Source organism: Eucyclogobius newberryi, unplaced genomic scaffold (assembly GCF_026437365.1).
Source record: "Eucyclogobius newberryi isolate DKJ021-1_F unplaced genomic scaffold, fEucNew1.0.hap1 SCAF_307, whole genome shotgun sequence".
NCBI classification, from domain to species: domain Eukaryota; kingdom Metazoa; phylum Chordata; class Actinopteri; order Gobiiformes; family Gobiidae; genus Eucyclogobius; species Eucyclogobius newberryi.
This window is the reverse complement of record NW_027315954.1, coordinates 1-12,866: the sequence shown is the minus strand read 5'-3', so window position 1 is coordinate 12,866 and position 12,866 is coordinate 1. Positions and strand designations below refer to the sequence as shown.

At 46.7% G+C, this 12,866-nt stretch overlaps 1 protein-coding gene across 1 annotated transcript; it reads right to left on the bottom strand.

Moving 5' to 3' along the window:
- Nucleotides 1–6,456: 6,456 nt before the first annotated feature.
- On the bottom strand, nt 6,457–10,749 carry LOC140374732 (natural killer cells antigen CD94-like; the record flags this gene model as incomplete). Its single annotated transcript, XM_072461728.1, has 5 exons — nt 6,457–6,583; nt 7,248–7,348; nt 7,546–7,697; nt 7,794–7,826; nt 10,627–10,749. Coding segments are annotated over 5 exons (536 nt in total), but the record flags the coding sequence as incomplete, so codon positions are not given.
- Between the last annotated feature and the right edge of the window lie 2,117 nt (nt 10,750–12,866).

Sequence of the window (12,866 nt, the reverse complement as noted above, 5' to 3'; positions counted from 1 at the left end):
GATGATGATGATGATGATGATGATGATGATGATGATGAGAGTTCAGATGATGATGATGATGATGATGATGAGAGTCCAGATGATGATGATGATGATGAGAGTTCAGGTGATGATGATGATGATGATGAGAGTTCAGATGATGATGATGATGAGAGTTCAGGTGATGATGATGATGATGATGATGATGATGATGAAGCTGATGATGAGAGTTCAGATGATGATGATGATGATGATGATGATGATGATGAGAGTTCAGATGATGATGATGATGATGATGATGATGAGAAGAGTCCAGATGATGATGATGATGATGATGATGATGATGAGAAGAGTCCAGATGATGATGATGATGATGATGATGATGATGATGATGATGAGAGTTCAGATGATGATGATGATGATGATGATGAGAGTCCAGATGATGATGATGATGATGAGAGTTCAGGTGATGATGATGATGATGATGATGAGAGTTCAGATGATGATGATGATGAGAAGAGTCCAGATGATGACGATGATGATGATGATGATGATGATGATGATGATGATGATGAGAGTTCAGATGATGATGATGATGATGATGAGAGTCCAGATGATGATGATGAGAGTCCAGATGATGATGATGATGATGATGATGAATAGAGTCCAGATGATGATGATGATGATGATGATGAGAGTCCAGATGATGATGAGGATGATGATGAGAGTCCAGATGATGATGATGATGATGATGATGATGAGAGTCCAGATGATGATGATGATGACGATGAGAGTCCAGATGATGATGATGATGATGAAAGTCCAGATGATGAAGATGAAAGTCCAGATGATGATGATGAGAGTCCAGATGATGATGATGATGAGAGTCCAGATGATGATGATGATGATGATGATGATGATGATGATGAGAGTCCAGATGATGATGAGGATGATGATGAGAGTCCAGATGATGATGATGATGATGATGATGATGATGATGATGAGAGTCCAGATGATGATGAGGATGATGATGAGAGTCCAGATGATGATGAGGATGATGATGATGATGAGAGTCCAGATGATGATGATGATGATGAGAGTCCAGATGATGATGATGATGATGATGATGAGAGTCCAGATGATGATGATGGTGATGATGATGATGATGATGAATAGAGTTCAGATGATGATGATGATAGTCCAGATGATGATGATGATAGTCCAGATGATGAAGATGAAAGTCCAGATGATGATGATGAGAGTCCAGATGATGATGATGATAGTCCAGATGATGATGATGATAGTCCAGATGATGATGATGATGAAAGTCCAGATGATGAAGATGAAAGTCCAGATGATGATGATGATAGTCCAGATGATGATGATGATGATGAGAGTCCAGATGATGATGATGATGATGAGAGTCCAGACGATGATGATGATGATGATGATGATGATGATGATGATGAGAGTCCAGATGATGATGATGATGATGATGATGATGATGATGAGAGTCCAGATGATGATGATGATGATGATGATGATGATGATGAGAGTCCAGATGATGATGATGATGAGAGTCCAGACGACTGAAGCTTTGTCTACAATGGAACCCTGCTGGACGAATGAGGGATTACACCGACATATAAAACAACTGTGCAAGTATCTGCCCTGACAGCTCACAGTCAGGCCACATAAGAGAAAATATATATAATAAGAGTAAATATATATAGGTAAACATGTCGGTGTAATCCCTCATTGGTCCAGCAGGGTTCCATAGTAGAAAAAGCTTCAGTTGTTTCATCTGGACTCAGTTAGAAAAAATAGACGTTTCGACTTCATCCAAGAGTCATTGTCAATAAAAGAATTTAGGTCGAGAACTCAGATATTTATACTATTCTGTGGTAAGTCCAGCCCATTGGGCGGAGCCTCCTGAAGAGGAAAGAGTTGTTTGTTTCAACAGAAACTTACCCTCTTTGTATCTACCGAGCCTATTCAACCCTTTAATGGGCTCTTAGTCTCCTCTTTGTCTTTGTGAGACCCTGGCTCACCCTGAGGACCTGATTAACATCTACATGTCCTGGTCCTGGTCCTCTACCTCTCCAGGGGTTCAGAATACCATTGTACACTACAGGAAGATTGAACCTTAGACCTTTTTTCTAACTGAGTCCAGATGACTACGACTGAAGTTTTTTCTACTATATAGGTAAACAGCTATTTCTTACAGCAGCAGCAGACAGAGTTCAATCATCTAATCGCAGAAGATATAAAGGATGTAGAATAGTGATTGTTTCTGATCCGGGGCATCTGAGGCATTAGGGTCAAACCTGAAGATAAAATGTGCCTCTGGTCCAGGCCAATAGTTTGATCTGTTTGACCCGACTTTCCCAGTAAGATCCTTTCTCCTGCACCAAGGGTGCTGGGTTTCCTCTGCACCCTGGGTGCTGGGTTTCCCCTGCACCCTGGGTGCTGGGTTTCCCCTGCACCCTGAAGAGACTGGGTTTCCTCTGCACCCTGAGGCGACTGGGTTTCCTCTGCACCCTGAAGAGACTGGGTTTCCTCTGCACCCTGAGGCGACTGGGTTTCCTCTGCACCCTGGCTGCTGGGTTTCCTCTGCACCCTGAGGAGACTGGGTTTCCTCTGCACCCTGAGGCGAGTGGGTTTCCTCTGCACCCTGAGGAGACTGGGTTTCCTCTGCACCCTGAGGCGACTGGGTTTCCTCTGCACGCTGGGTGCAGGGTTTCCTCTGCACCCTGAAGAGACTGGGTTTCCTCTGCACCCTGAGGCGACTGGGTTTCCTCTGCACCCTGAGGCGACTGGGTTTCCTCTGCACCCTGAGGCGACTGGGTTTCCTCTGCACCCTGAGGCGACTGGGTTTCCTCTGCACCCTGAGGAGACTGGGTTTCCTCTGCACCCTGAGGCGACTGGGTTTCCTCTGCACCCTGAGGAGACTGGGTTTCCTCTGCACCCTGAGGCGACTGTGTTTCCTCTGCACCCTGAGGAGACTGGGTTTCCTCTGCACCCTGAGGCGACTGGGTTTCCTCTGCACCCTGAGGAGACTCTGCATAAATCTACAATTAGTTATTTGATTTTTGAGTCATTTAGGTCCAAGTAGTTCTGATTGCAGCAAGTCACAGAAGAAGAAAGGGTCAAAAAAGGCCAGGACCATCGCCCTGAAGAAGTGACAGCACAACCAGGTCATCCCCTACAACTGTATACAATAAAAAGAAGGGGCGATAAAACACACCCCTGTGGGACTCCTGATGTCAGATCAGATGTTTGTCCATTTAACCACACAAACTGTACTATTTTGAAAGAAATCTCATTAGTTCTCATTAGTTTGGTTTTGGCTCCACAAACGTGTTAAAGTCCTTTCACTGACACAAACACGTCTTTGGAGCTGAATAATGGCTCCAATAAGGGATTGTCCTCATTGGCCTTTTTGTTCAGTCTGATGTGGAGTGTTTGAAGGGGGCGCTGTAGAGCAGATCCATGCTGTGTTATGCACATCCATGGTGACTTTGAACTCCTAAGATCTGATACTTTTAAAACCACGGCAGACGTGAAAGTGGGCGGGACCGTTGAGCTGATGACAGGGCCCTATCAGCGCGTCTGATCGACACCGCTGCAGGATGTGGGTTTGCTGAAATGTGAGATGTTCCACTGTTTAAAAGGGTTCCACCACTGAGGAACTGAGAACTAAAGAACTAAGACTAAACCAGAACTAAACCAGGGCTAGACCAAGACTGTACCAGGAACTAAATCTAGGATTTAACCAGGACTACAGTGGGAATAAACCAGGACTAAAGTGGGATTAAACCAGGACTAAACCAGGACTAAAGTGGGATTAAACCAGGACTAAACCAGGACTAAACCAGGACTAAAGTGGGATTAAACCAGGACTAAAGTGGGATTAATCCAGGACTAAAGTAGGATTAAACCAGGATTGAAGTGGGATTAAACCAAGACTAAAGTGGGATTAAACCAGGACTAAACCAGGACTAAACCAGGACTAAACCAGGACTAAAGTGGGATTAATCCAGGATTGAAGTGGGATTAAACCAAGACTAAAGTTAGATTAAACCAGGACTAAAGTGGGATTAAACCAGGACTAAACCAGGATTGAAGTGGGATTAAACCAGGACTAAAGTGGGAATAAACCAAGACTAAAGTTAGATTAAACCAGGACTAAAGTGGGATTAAACAAGGACTAAAGTGGGATTAAACCAGGACTAAAGTGGGATGAAACCAAGACTAAAATTAGATTAAACCAGGACTAAAGTGTGATTAAACCAAGACTAAAGTTAGATTAAACCAGGACTAAAGTGGGATTAAACAAGGACTAAAGTGGGATTAAACCAAGACTAAAGTTAGATTAAACCAGGACTAAAGAGTGATTAAACCAAGACTAAAGTAGGATTAAACTAGGATTGAAGTGGGATTAAACCAAGACTAAAGTGGGATTAAACCAGGACTAAACCAAGACTAAAGTGGGATTAAACCAGGACTAAACCAGGACTAAACCAGGACTAAAGTGGGATTAAACCAGGACTAAAGTGGGATTAATCCAGGACTAAAGTAGGATTAAACCAGGATTGAAGTGGGATTAAACCAAGACTAAAGTGGGATTAAACCAGGACTAAACCAAGACTAAAGTGGGATTAAACCAGGACTAAACCAGGACTAAAGTGGGATTAAACCAGGTCTAAACCAGGACTAAAGTGGGATTAAACCAGGACTAAAGTGGGAATAAACCAGGACTAAAGTGGGATTAATCCAGGATTGAAGTGGGATTAAACCAAGACTAAAGTTAGATTAAACCAGGACTAAAGTGGGAATAAACCAGGACTAAAGTAGGATTAAACCAGGATTGAAGTGGGATTAAACCAAGACTAAAGTTAGATTAAACCAGGACTAAAGTGGGATTAAACCAGGACTAAACCAGGACTAAAGTGGAATTAAACCAGGACTAAACCAGGATTGAAGTGGGATTAAACCAGGACTAAAGTGGGAATAAACCAAGACTAAAGTTAGATTAAACCAGGACTAAAGTGGGATTAAACCAAGACTAAAGTTAGATTAAACCAGGACTAAAGTGGGATTAAACCAGGACTAAAGTGGGATTAAACCAGGGATAAAGTGGGATTAAACCAAGACTAAAATCAGATTAAACCAGGACTAAAGTGGGATTAAACAAGGACTAAAGTGGGATTAAACCAGGACTAAAGTAGGATTAAACCAGGACTAAAGTGGGATTAAACCAAGACTAAAGTTAGATTAAACCAGGACTAAAGTGGGATTAAACCAGGACTAAAGTTAGATTAAACCAGGACTAAAGTGGGATTAAACCAGGACTACAGTGGGATTAAACCAAGACTAAAGTTAGATTAAACCAGGACTAAAGTGGGATTAAACCAGGACTACAGAGGGATTAAACCAAGACTAAAGTTAGATTAAACCAGGACTAAAGTGGGATTAAACCAGGACTACAGTGGGATTAAACCAAGACTAAAGTTAGATTAAACCAGGACTAAAGTGGGATTAAACCAGGACTACAGAGGGATTAAACCAAGACTAAAGTTAGATTAAACCAGGACTAAAGTGGGATTAAACCAGGACTACAGAGGGATTAAACCAGGACTAAAGTGGGATTAAACCAGGACTAAAGTGGGATTAAACCAGGACTAAAGTGGGATTAAACCAGGGTTAAAGTGGGATTAAACTGCTTTAAAAAAATATATTTTCTGAATAAAGCATGAACAGAATGTATTAATGTAGGTATTTAATATTCTGTAACAAATACATTTCAAAGTATTTTACCAGCACTGCAAGTAGTGAAAACATGGTCCAGAGCAGGACAGTGACCATGGTACAGGACAGGGACCATGGTCCAGGACAGGGACCATGGTCCAGAGCAGTGACCATGGTACAGGACAGGGACCATGGTCCAGAGCAGTGACCATGGTACAGGACAGGGACCATGGTCCAGGACAGGGACCATGGTCCAGAGCAGTGACCATGGTGCAGGACAGGGACCATGGTCCAGAGCAGTGACCATGGTGCAGGACAGGGACCATGGTCCAGGACAGGGACCATGGTCCAGAGCAGTGACCATGGTGCAGGACAGGGACCATGGTCCAGGACAGGGACCATGGTCCAGAGCAGTGACCATGGTGCAGGACAGGGACCATGGTCCAGAGCAGTGACCATGGTACAGGACAGGGACCATGGTCCAGAGCAGTGACCATGGTGCAGGACAGGGACCATGGTCCAGAGCAGTGACCATGGTACAGGACAGGGACCATGGTCCAGAGCAGTGACCATGGTGCAGGACAGGGACCATGGTCCAGAGCAGTGACCATGGTGCAGGACAGGGACCATGGTCCAGAGCAGTGACCATGGTACAGGACAGGGACCATGGTCCAGAGCAGTGACCATGGTGCAGGACAGGGACCATGGTCCAGGACAGGGACCATGTTAGACGTCCCTCTGGCACACGGAGCCCTTGTGCCCATTGTGGGTGTGGTCCAAGAGTCCTTCCTTCGTCACAAATGCGGCTGATCCTTCTTTTGCGTCGTTTTCATTGACGCCGGACTTCCAGCCCCTGGAACCACAAGAACCAGTCAGGAGATAAAACAGGCTCTAGATTTAAAATATGAAAGAATAAATAAATAAATAGATCCAAAGAGCCTAAATGTAAGTCAGAGTTTTGTCTGTTAAATAAATACATGAAGATATCTGACGTGGTTCATGGTTCATTTCTCTGTCATTACTGATCTTATCCTAAAACTGGCACAAAGTTCAAAGTCTTTACTGTCAGCACAAATACCAGTGGTTTGGACCAATCACAAGGCAGCATTGTGGTTTGGGCGGAGCCAAAGGTGAAACGTCCAAACGAACCAAAACGAACATGGCAACGCCAACAGACTTCAGCCAGTTTAAGGTCATTGTGTCCTGAGCATTTGACCCAGAGTTGACTGTGGGTCAGACTCTGGGGCGTCGGCTCAGGACCAGTGGTCAGATCCTTGTGCTCCACGTGGTCAGTCTTTTTGGGTTACTTCACGAGGCCATAGCTTTTCTCATCTTTCAGTTTGATTTGTGCTTTTCATATTTTAATCATCGTCATGGCGACATTCCCAGGTCTCGTTCAGCAAGAGCCTTTCACATTTCAATCTGACCAGAGCCAGGTCGCAATAGCTTCAAAACGTTATGGAAATGATCAAGACGCTGTTTGTTGTCAGCTGAACTAAATAGTGATATGGTTTTACTTATATGCGAAGAGGATGCCGTTGACCCAGGTCCACTTCTTCTTGTGGTAGTACAGTCCGATCCACAGGTCGTTCTCCATCCTCAGATCCTTAAAGAACTCCTGCCAAAACACACATCAACCTTAATGTTGGCGCCGTATAGATGGGACTTTTAGCTCAGTCACACGGGCAAAACATCCACAGATCATTATCGATGTTTTAAAAGTGTTTTCAAACAGCACTGTTTTTGTCAATGAGCTTTTGAAAATGCAGACATCGTTGCCCCAGCGACCACAAGCGTGTTTAAAAGGGACGTCACTTGTTTGGCTCGGTTCTCGATCACGGTCAGGTTGGCCCCTCTCTTCTCACAGTCGTCTTTGCTCTGGCTCCAGGTCTTGGGCTCCAAAGACACAAAGAAGCAGCTGCACTTGAAGCGCCTCCAGGGCTCCGAGCACACGCTCGACACAGACTCTAAGATACAACAAATATTGATCAATTCTTTTTGGTCTAAACAAGGAATTGTGTATCTGGATCTATTTTGTTAGAGACGATCATAAATGTTCTCACCTGACGCTTGATAAGGCTTTTCTTTCTTTAAATCTGAAAACACAAACCACAGCATTAGATCATGATATTTGTCAAAGTATAAGTAAGAACCAGGGTCGACCTGAGGGCAGCGCCAATGTTGTAAGGACTCAGTAATGCAGCAAGATGACCACTCCCCCTGACCCCTGACCCCTGCTCTTCTGTAGGAGAGGCACTATGACCACTCCCCCTGACCCCTGACCCCTGCTCTTCTGTAGGAGAGGCACTATGACCACTCCCCCTGACCCCTGACCCCTGCTCTTCTTTAGGAGAGGCATTATGACCCCTCCCCCCTCCCCCTGACCCCTGCTCTTCTGTAGGAGAGGCACTATGACCACTCCCCCTGACCCCTGACCCCTGCTCTTCTTTAGGAGAGGCATTATGACCACTCCCCCTGACCCCTGCTCTTCTTTAGGAGAGGCATTATGACCCCTCCCCCTGACCCCTGACCCCTGCTCTTCTTTAGGAGAGGCATTATGACCACTCCCCCTGACCCCTGACCCCTGCTCTTCTTTAGGAGAGGCATTATGACCACTCCCCCTGACCCCTGACCCCTGCTCTTCTTTAGGAGAGGCATTATGACCCCTCCCCCCTCCCCCTGACCCCTGCTCTTCTTTAGGAGAGGCATTATGACCACTCCCCCTGACCCCTGACCCCTGCTCTTCTTTAGGAGAGGCATTATGACCACTCCCCCTGACCCCTGACCCCTGCTCTTCATTAGGAGAGGCTTTATGACCACGCCCCCTGACCCCTGACCCCTGCTCTTCTTTAGGAGAGGCATTATGACCACTCCCCCTGACCCCTGACCCCTGCTCTTCTTTAGGAGAGGCATTATGACCACTCCCCCTGACCCCTGACCCCTGCTCTTCATTAGGAGAGGCTTTATGACCACGCCCCCTGACCCCTGCTCTTCGTTAGGAGAGGCTTTATGACCCCTCCCCCTGACCCCTGACCCCTGCTCTTCTTTAGGAGAGGCATTATGACCACTCCCCCTGACCCCTGACCCCTGCTCTTCTTTAGGAGAGGCTTTATGACCCCTCCCCCTGACCCCTGACCCCTGCTCTTCTTTAGGAGAGGCACTATGACCACTCCCCCTGACCCCTGACCCCTGCTCTTCTTTAGGAGAGGCACTATGACCACTCCCCCTGACCCCTGACCCCTGCTCTTCTTTAGGAGAGGCATTATGACCCCTCCCCCTGACCCCTGACCCCTGCTCTTCTTTAGGAGAGGCATTATGACCACTCCCCCTGACCCCTGACCCCTGCTCTTCTTTAGGAGAGGCATTATGACCACTCCCCCTGACCCCTGACCCCTGCTCTTCTTTAGGAGAGGCATTATGACCCCTCCCCCCTCCCCCTGACCCCTGCTCTTCTTTAGGAGAGGCATTATGACCACTCCCCCTGACCCCTGACCCCTGCTCTTCTTTAGGAGAGGCTTTATGACCCCTCCCCCTGACCCCTGACCCCTGCTCTTCTTTAGGAGAGGCATTATGACCACTCCCCCTGACCCCTGACCCCTGCTCTTCTTTAGGAGAGGCTTTATGACCCCTCCCCCTGACCCCTGCTCTTCTTTAGGAGAGGCATTATGACCACTCCCCCTGACCCCTGACCCCTGCTCTTCGTTAGGAGAGGCTTTATGACCACGCCCCCTGACCCCTGCTCTTCGTTAGGAGAGGCTTTATGACCCCTCCCCCTGACCCCTGACCCCTGCTCTTCTTTAGGAGAGGCATTATGACCACTCCCCCTGACCCCTGACCCCTGCTCTTCTTTAGGAGAGGCTTTATGACCCCTCCCCCTGACCCCTGACCCCTGCTCTTCTTTAGGAGAGGCACTATGACCACTCCCCCTGACCCCTGACCCCTGCTCTTCTTTAGGAGAGGCATTATGACCACTCCCCCTGACCCCTGACCCCTGCTCTTCTTTAGGAGAGGCTTTATGACCCCTCCCCCTGACCCCTGACCCCTGCTCTTCTTTAGGAGAGGCACTATGACCACTCCCCCTGACCCCTGACCCCTGCTCTTCTTTAGGAGAGGCATTATGACCACTCCCCCTGACCCCTGACCCCTGCTCTTCTTTAGGAGAGGCTTTATGACCCCTCCCCCTGACCCCTGACCCCTGCTCTTCTTTAGCAGAGGCTTTATGACCGCAGTTTTCAAAGACATTGGGAACGTTCCAGATTGAAGCTTTAACTATGTGAGTGATGCAAACACAGACTTTATAAATCTGGAGGTGACACATGGAGCAGCTGTAGATGAACTCAGACTGTGATGATCTCATGGACAGTTTTGTCAGTTACAGGTGCAAAGTGAGTCCGCTCTAAGTGTCCAGGTGGTTTTAGGGTCATTTTTTGCATCGTGGGATTTATATCATTTTTAATGCCCTGAACTTTGTCATTAAAGAATTATTAAACTCATGACACTTGATATGGACATGAGTTTCTAACGGCGGCTGAGCTGGAGGGTTTTTGTAGTTTTTCCTGGCCGAGAAGGAGGGGCTAAGGACAGAGGACTCTGGGACGTCGTCCCTCGCCACCACAGACATTGCTTGATTAGTTTTTTACTTTGGCCCTCAGAGGCGACTGTTGTTGTGATTTTGGGCCTTACAAAAATAAATGGAATTGAAATTGAATGAGTTGATCTGTTACTGTGGCAACAGGACACGCTGTTGTTTCTGCAGCTTCCAATCATTTCAGAAAAATGAGGTTGTACTTTAAAAATGAGGTTGTACTTTAAAAATGAGGTTGTACTTGTACACCTTTTCTCTGTGAATATGTTTTTGTAGTAGTAAAAGTAGTAGTAGCAGTAGTAGTAGCTCACAGAAGTAGGACAGGAAGCCGATGGTGAGGAGCAGAATCAGGCAGAGCAGAGCGAGACCGGCTGAGACCAACTTAAAGTGGTCTGAAGGGTCCGGGCTGGAGCTGGTCCCAGGTCCATGAGAGACTGTAGGAACAAAGGCGAGTGAGTCAGATGCCCTCCCATCCTCCTAGAGCCCTCCTATAGCCTCAACAATCATTCAAGTGTTTGTGGACTAAACCAGGACTAAACCAGGACTAAACCAGGACTAAACCAGGTCTAAACCAGGACTAAACCCGGACTAAACCAGGACTAAACCAGGACTAAACCAGGACTAAACCAGGACTAAACCAGGACTAAACCAGGCCTAAACCAGGCCTAAACCAGGTCTAAACCAGGACTAAACCCGGACTAAACCAGGACTAAACCAGATCTAAACCAGGACTAAACCAGGTCTAAACCAGGACTAAACCCGGACTAAACCAGGACTAAACCAGGACTAAACCAGATCTAAACCAGGACTAAACCAGGTCTAAACCAGGACTAAACCAGGACTAAACCAGGTCTAAACCAGGACTAAACCCGGACTAAACCAGGTCTAAACCAGGACTAAACCAGGTCTAAACCCGGACTAAACCCGGACTAAACCAGGACTAAACCAGGTCTAAACCAGGACTAAACCAGGACTAAACCAGGACTAAACCAGGACTAAACCAGGTCTAAACCCGGACTAAACCCGGACTAAACCAGGACTAAACCAGGACTAAACCCGGCCTAAACCAGGACTAAACCAGGCCTAAACCAGGACTAAACCAGGTCTAAACCAGGACTAAACCCGGACTAAACCAGGACTAAACCAGGACTAAACCAGGACTAAACCAGGTCTAAACCAGGACTAAACCCGGACTAAACCAGGTCTAAACCAGGACTAAACCAGGTCTAAACCCGGACTAAACCCGGACTAAACCAGGTCTAAACCCGGACTAAACCCGGACTAAACCAGGACTAAACCAGGTCTAAACCAGGACTAAACCAGGACTAAACCAGGACTAAACCAGGACTAAACCAGGTCTAAACCCGGACTAAACCCGGACTAAACCAGGACTAAACCAGGACTAAACCAGGACTAAACCAGGACTAAACCCGGCCTAAACCAGGACTAAACCAGGCCTAAACCAGGACTAAACCAGGTCTAAACCAGGACTAAACCCGGACTAAACCAGGACTAAACCAGGACTAAACCAGGACTAAACCAGGTCTAAACCAGGACTAAACCCGGACTAAACCAGGACTAAACCAGGACTAAACCAGGACTAAACCAGGTCTAAACCAGGACTAAACCCGGACTAAACCAGGACTAAACCAGGACTAAACCAGGACTAAACCAGGACTAAACCAGGACTAAACCAGGACTAAACCAGGCCTAAACCAGGCCTAAACCAGGACTAAACCCGGACTAAACCAGGACTAAACCAGATCTAAACCAGGACTAAACCAGGTCTAAACCAGGACTAAACCCGGACTAAACCAGGACTAAACCAGGACTAAACCAGATCTAAACCAGGACTAAACCAGGTCTAAACCAGGACTAAACCAGGACTAAACCAGGACTAAACCAGGACTAAACCAGGTCTAAACCCGGACTAAACCCGGACTAAACCAGGACTAAACCAGGACTAAACCAGGACTAAACCAGGTCTAAACCAGGACTAAACCAGGACTAAACCAGGACTGAACCAGGACAAAACCAGGACTACACCAGGACTAAACCAGGACTAAACCCGGCCTAAACCAGGACTAAACCAGGCCTAAACCAGGACTAAACCAGGTCTAAACCAGGACTAAACCCGGACTAAACCAGGACTAAACCAGGACTAAACCAGGACTAAACCAGGTCTAAACCAGGACTAAACCCGGACTAAACCAGGACTAAACCAGGACTAAACCAGGACTAAACCAGGTCTAAACCAGGACTAAACCCGGACTAAACCAGGACTAAACCAGGACTAAACCAGGACTAAACCAGGACTAAACCAGGACTAAACCAGGCCTAAACCAGGCCTAAACCAGGTCTAAACCAGGACTAAACCCGGACTAAACCAGGACTAAACCAGATCTAAACCAGGACTAAACCAGGTCTAAACCAGGACTAAACCCGGACTAAACCAGGACTAAACCAGGACTAAACCAGATCTAAACCAGGACTAAACCAGGTCTAAACCAGGACTAAACCAGGACTAAACCAGGACTAAACCAGGACTAAA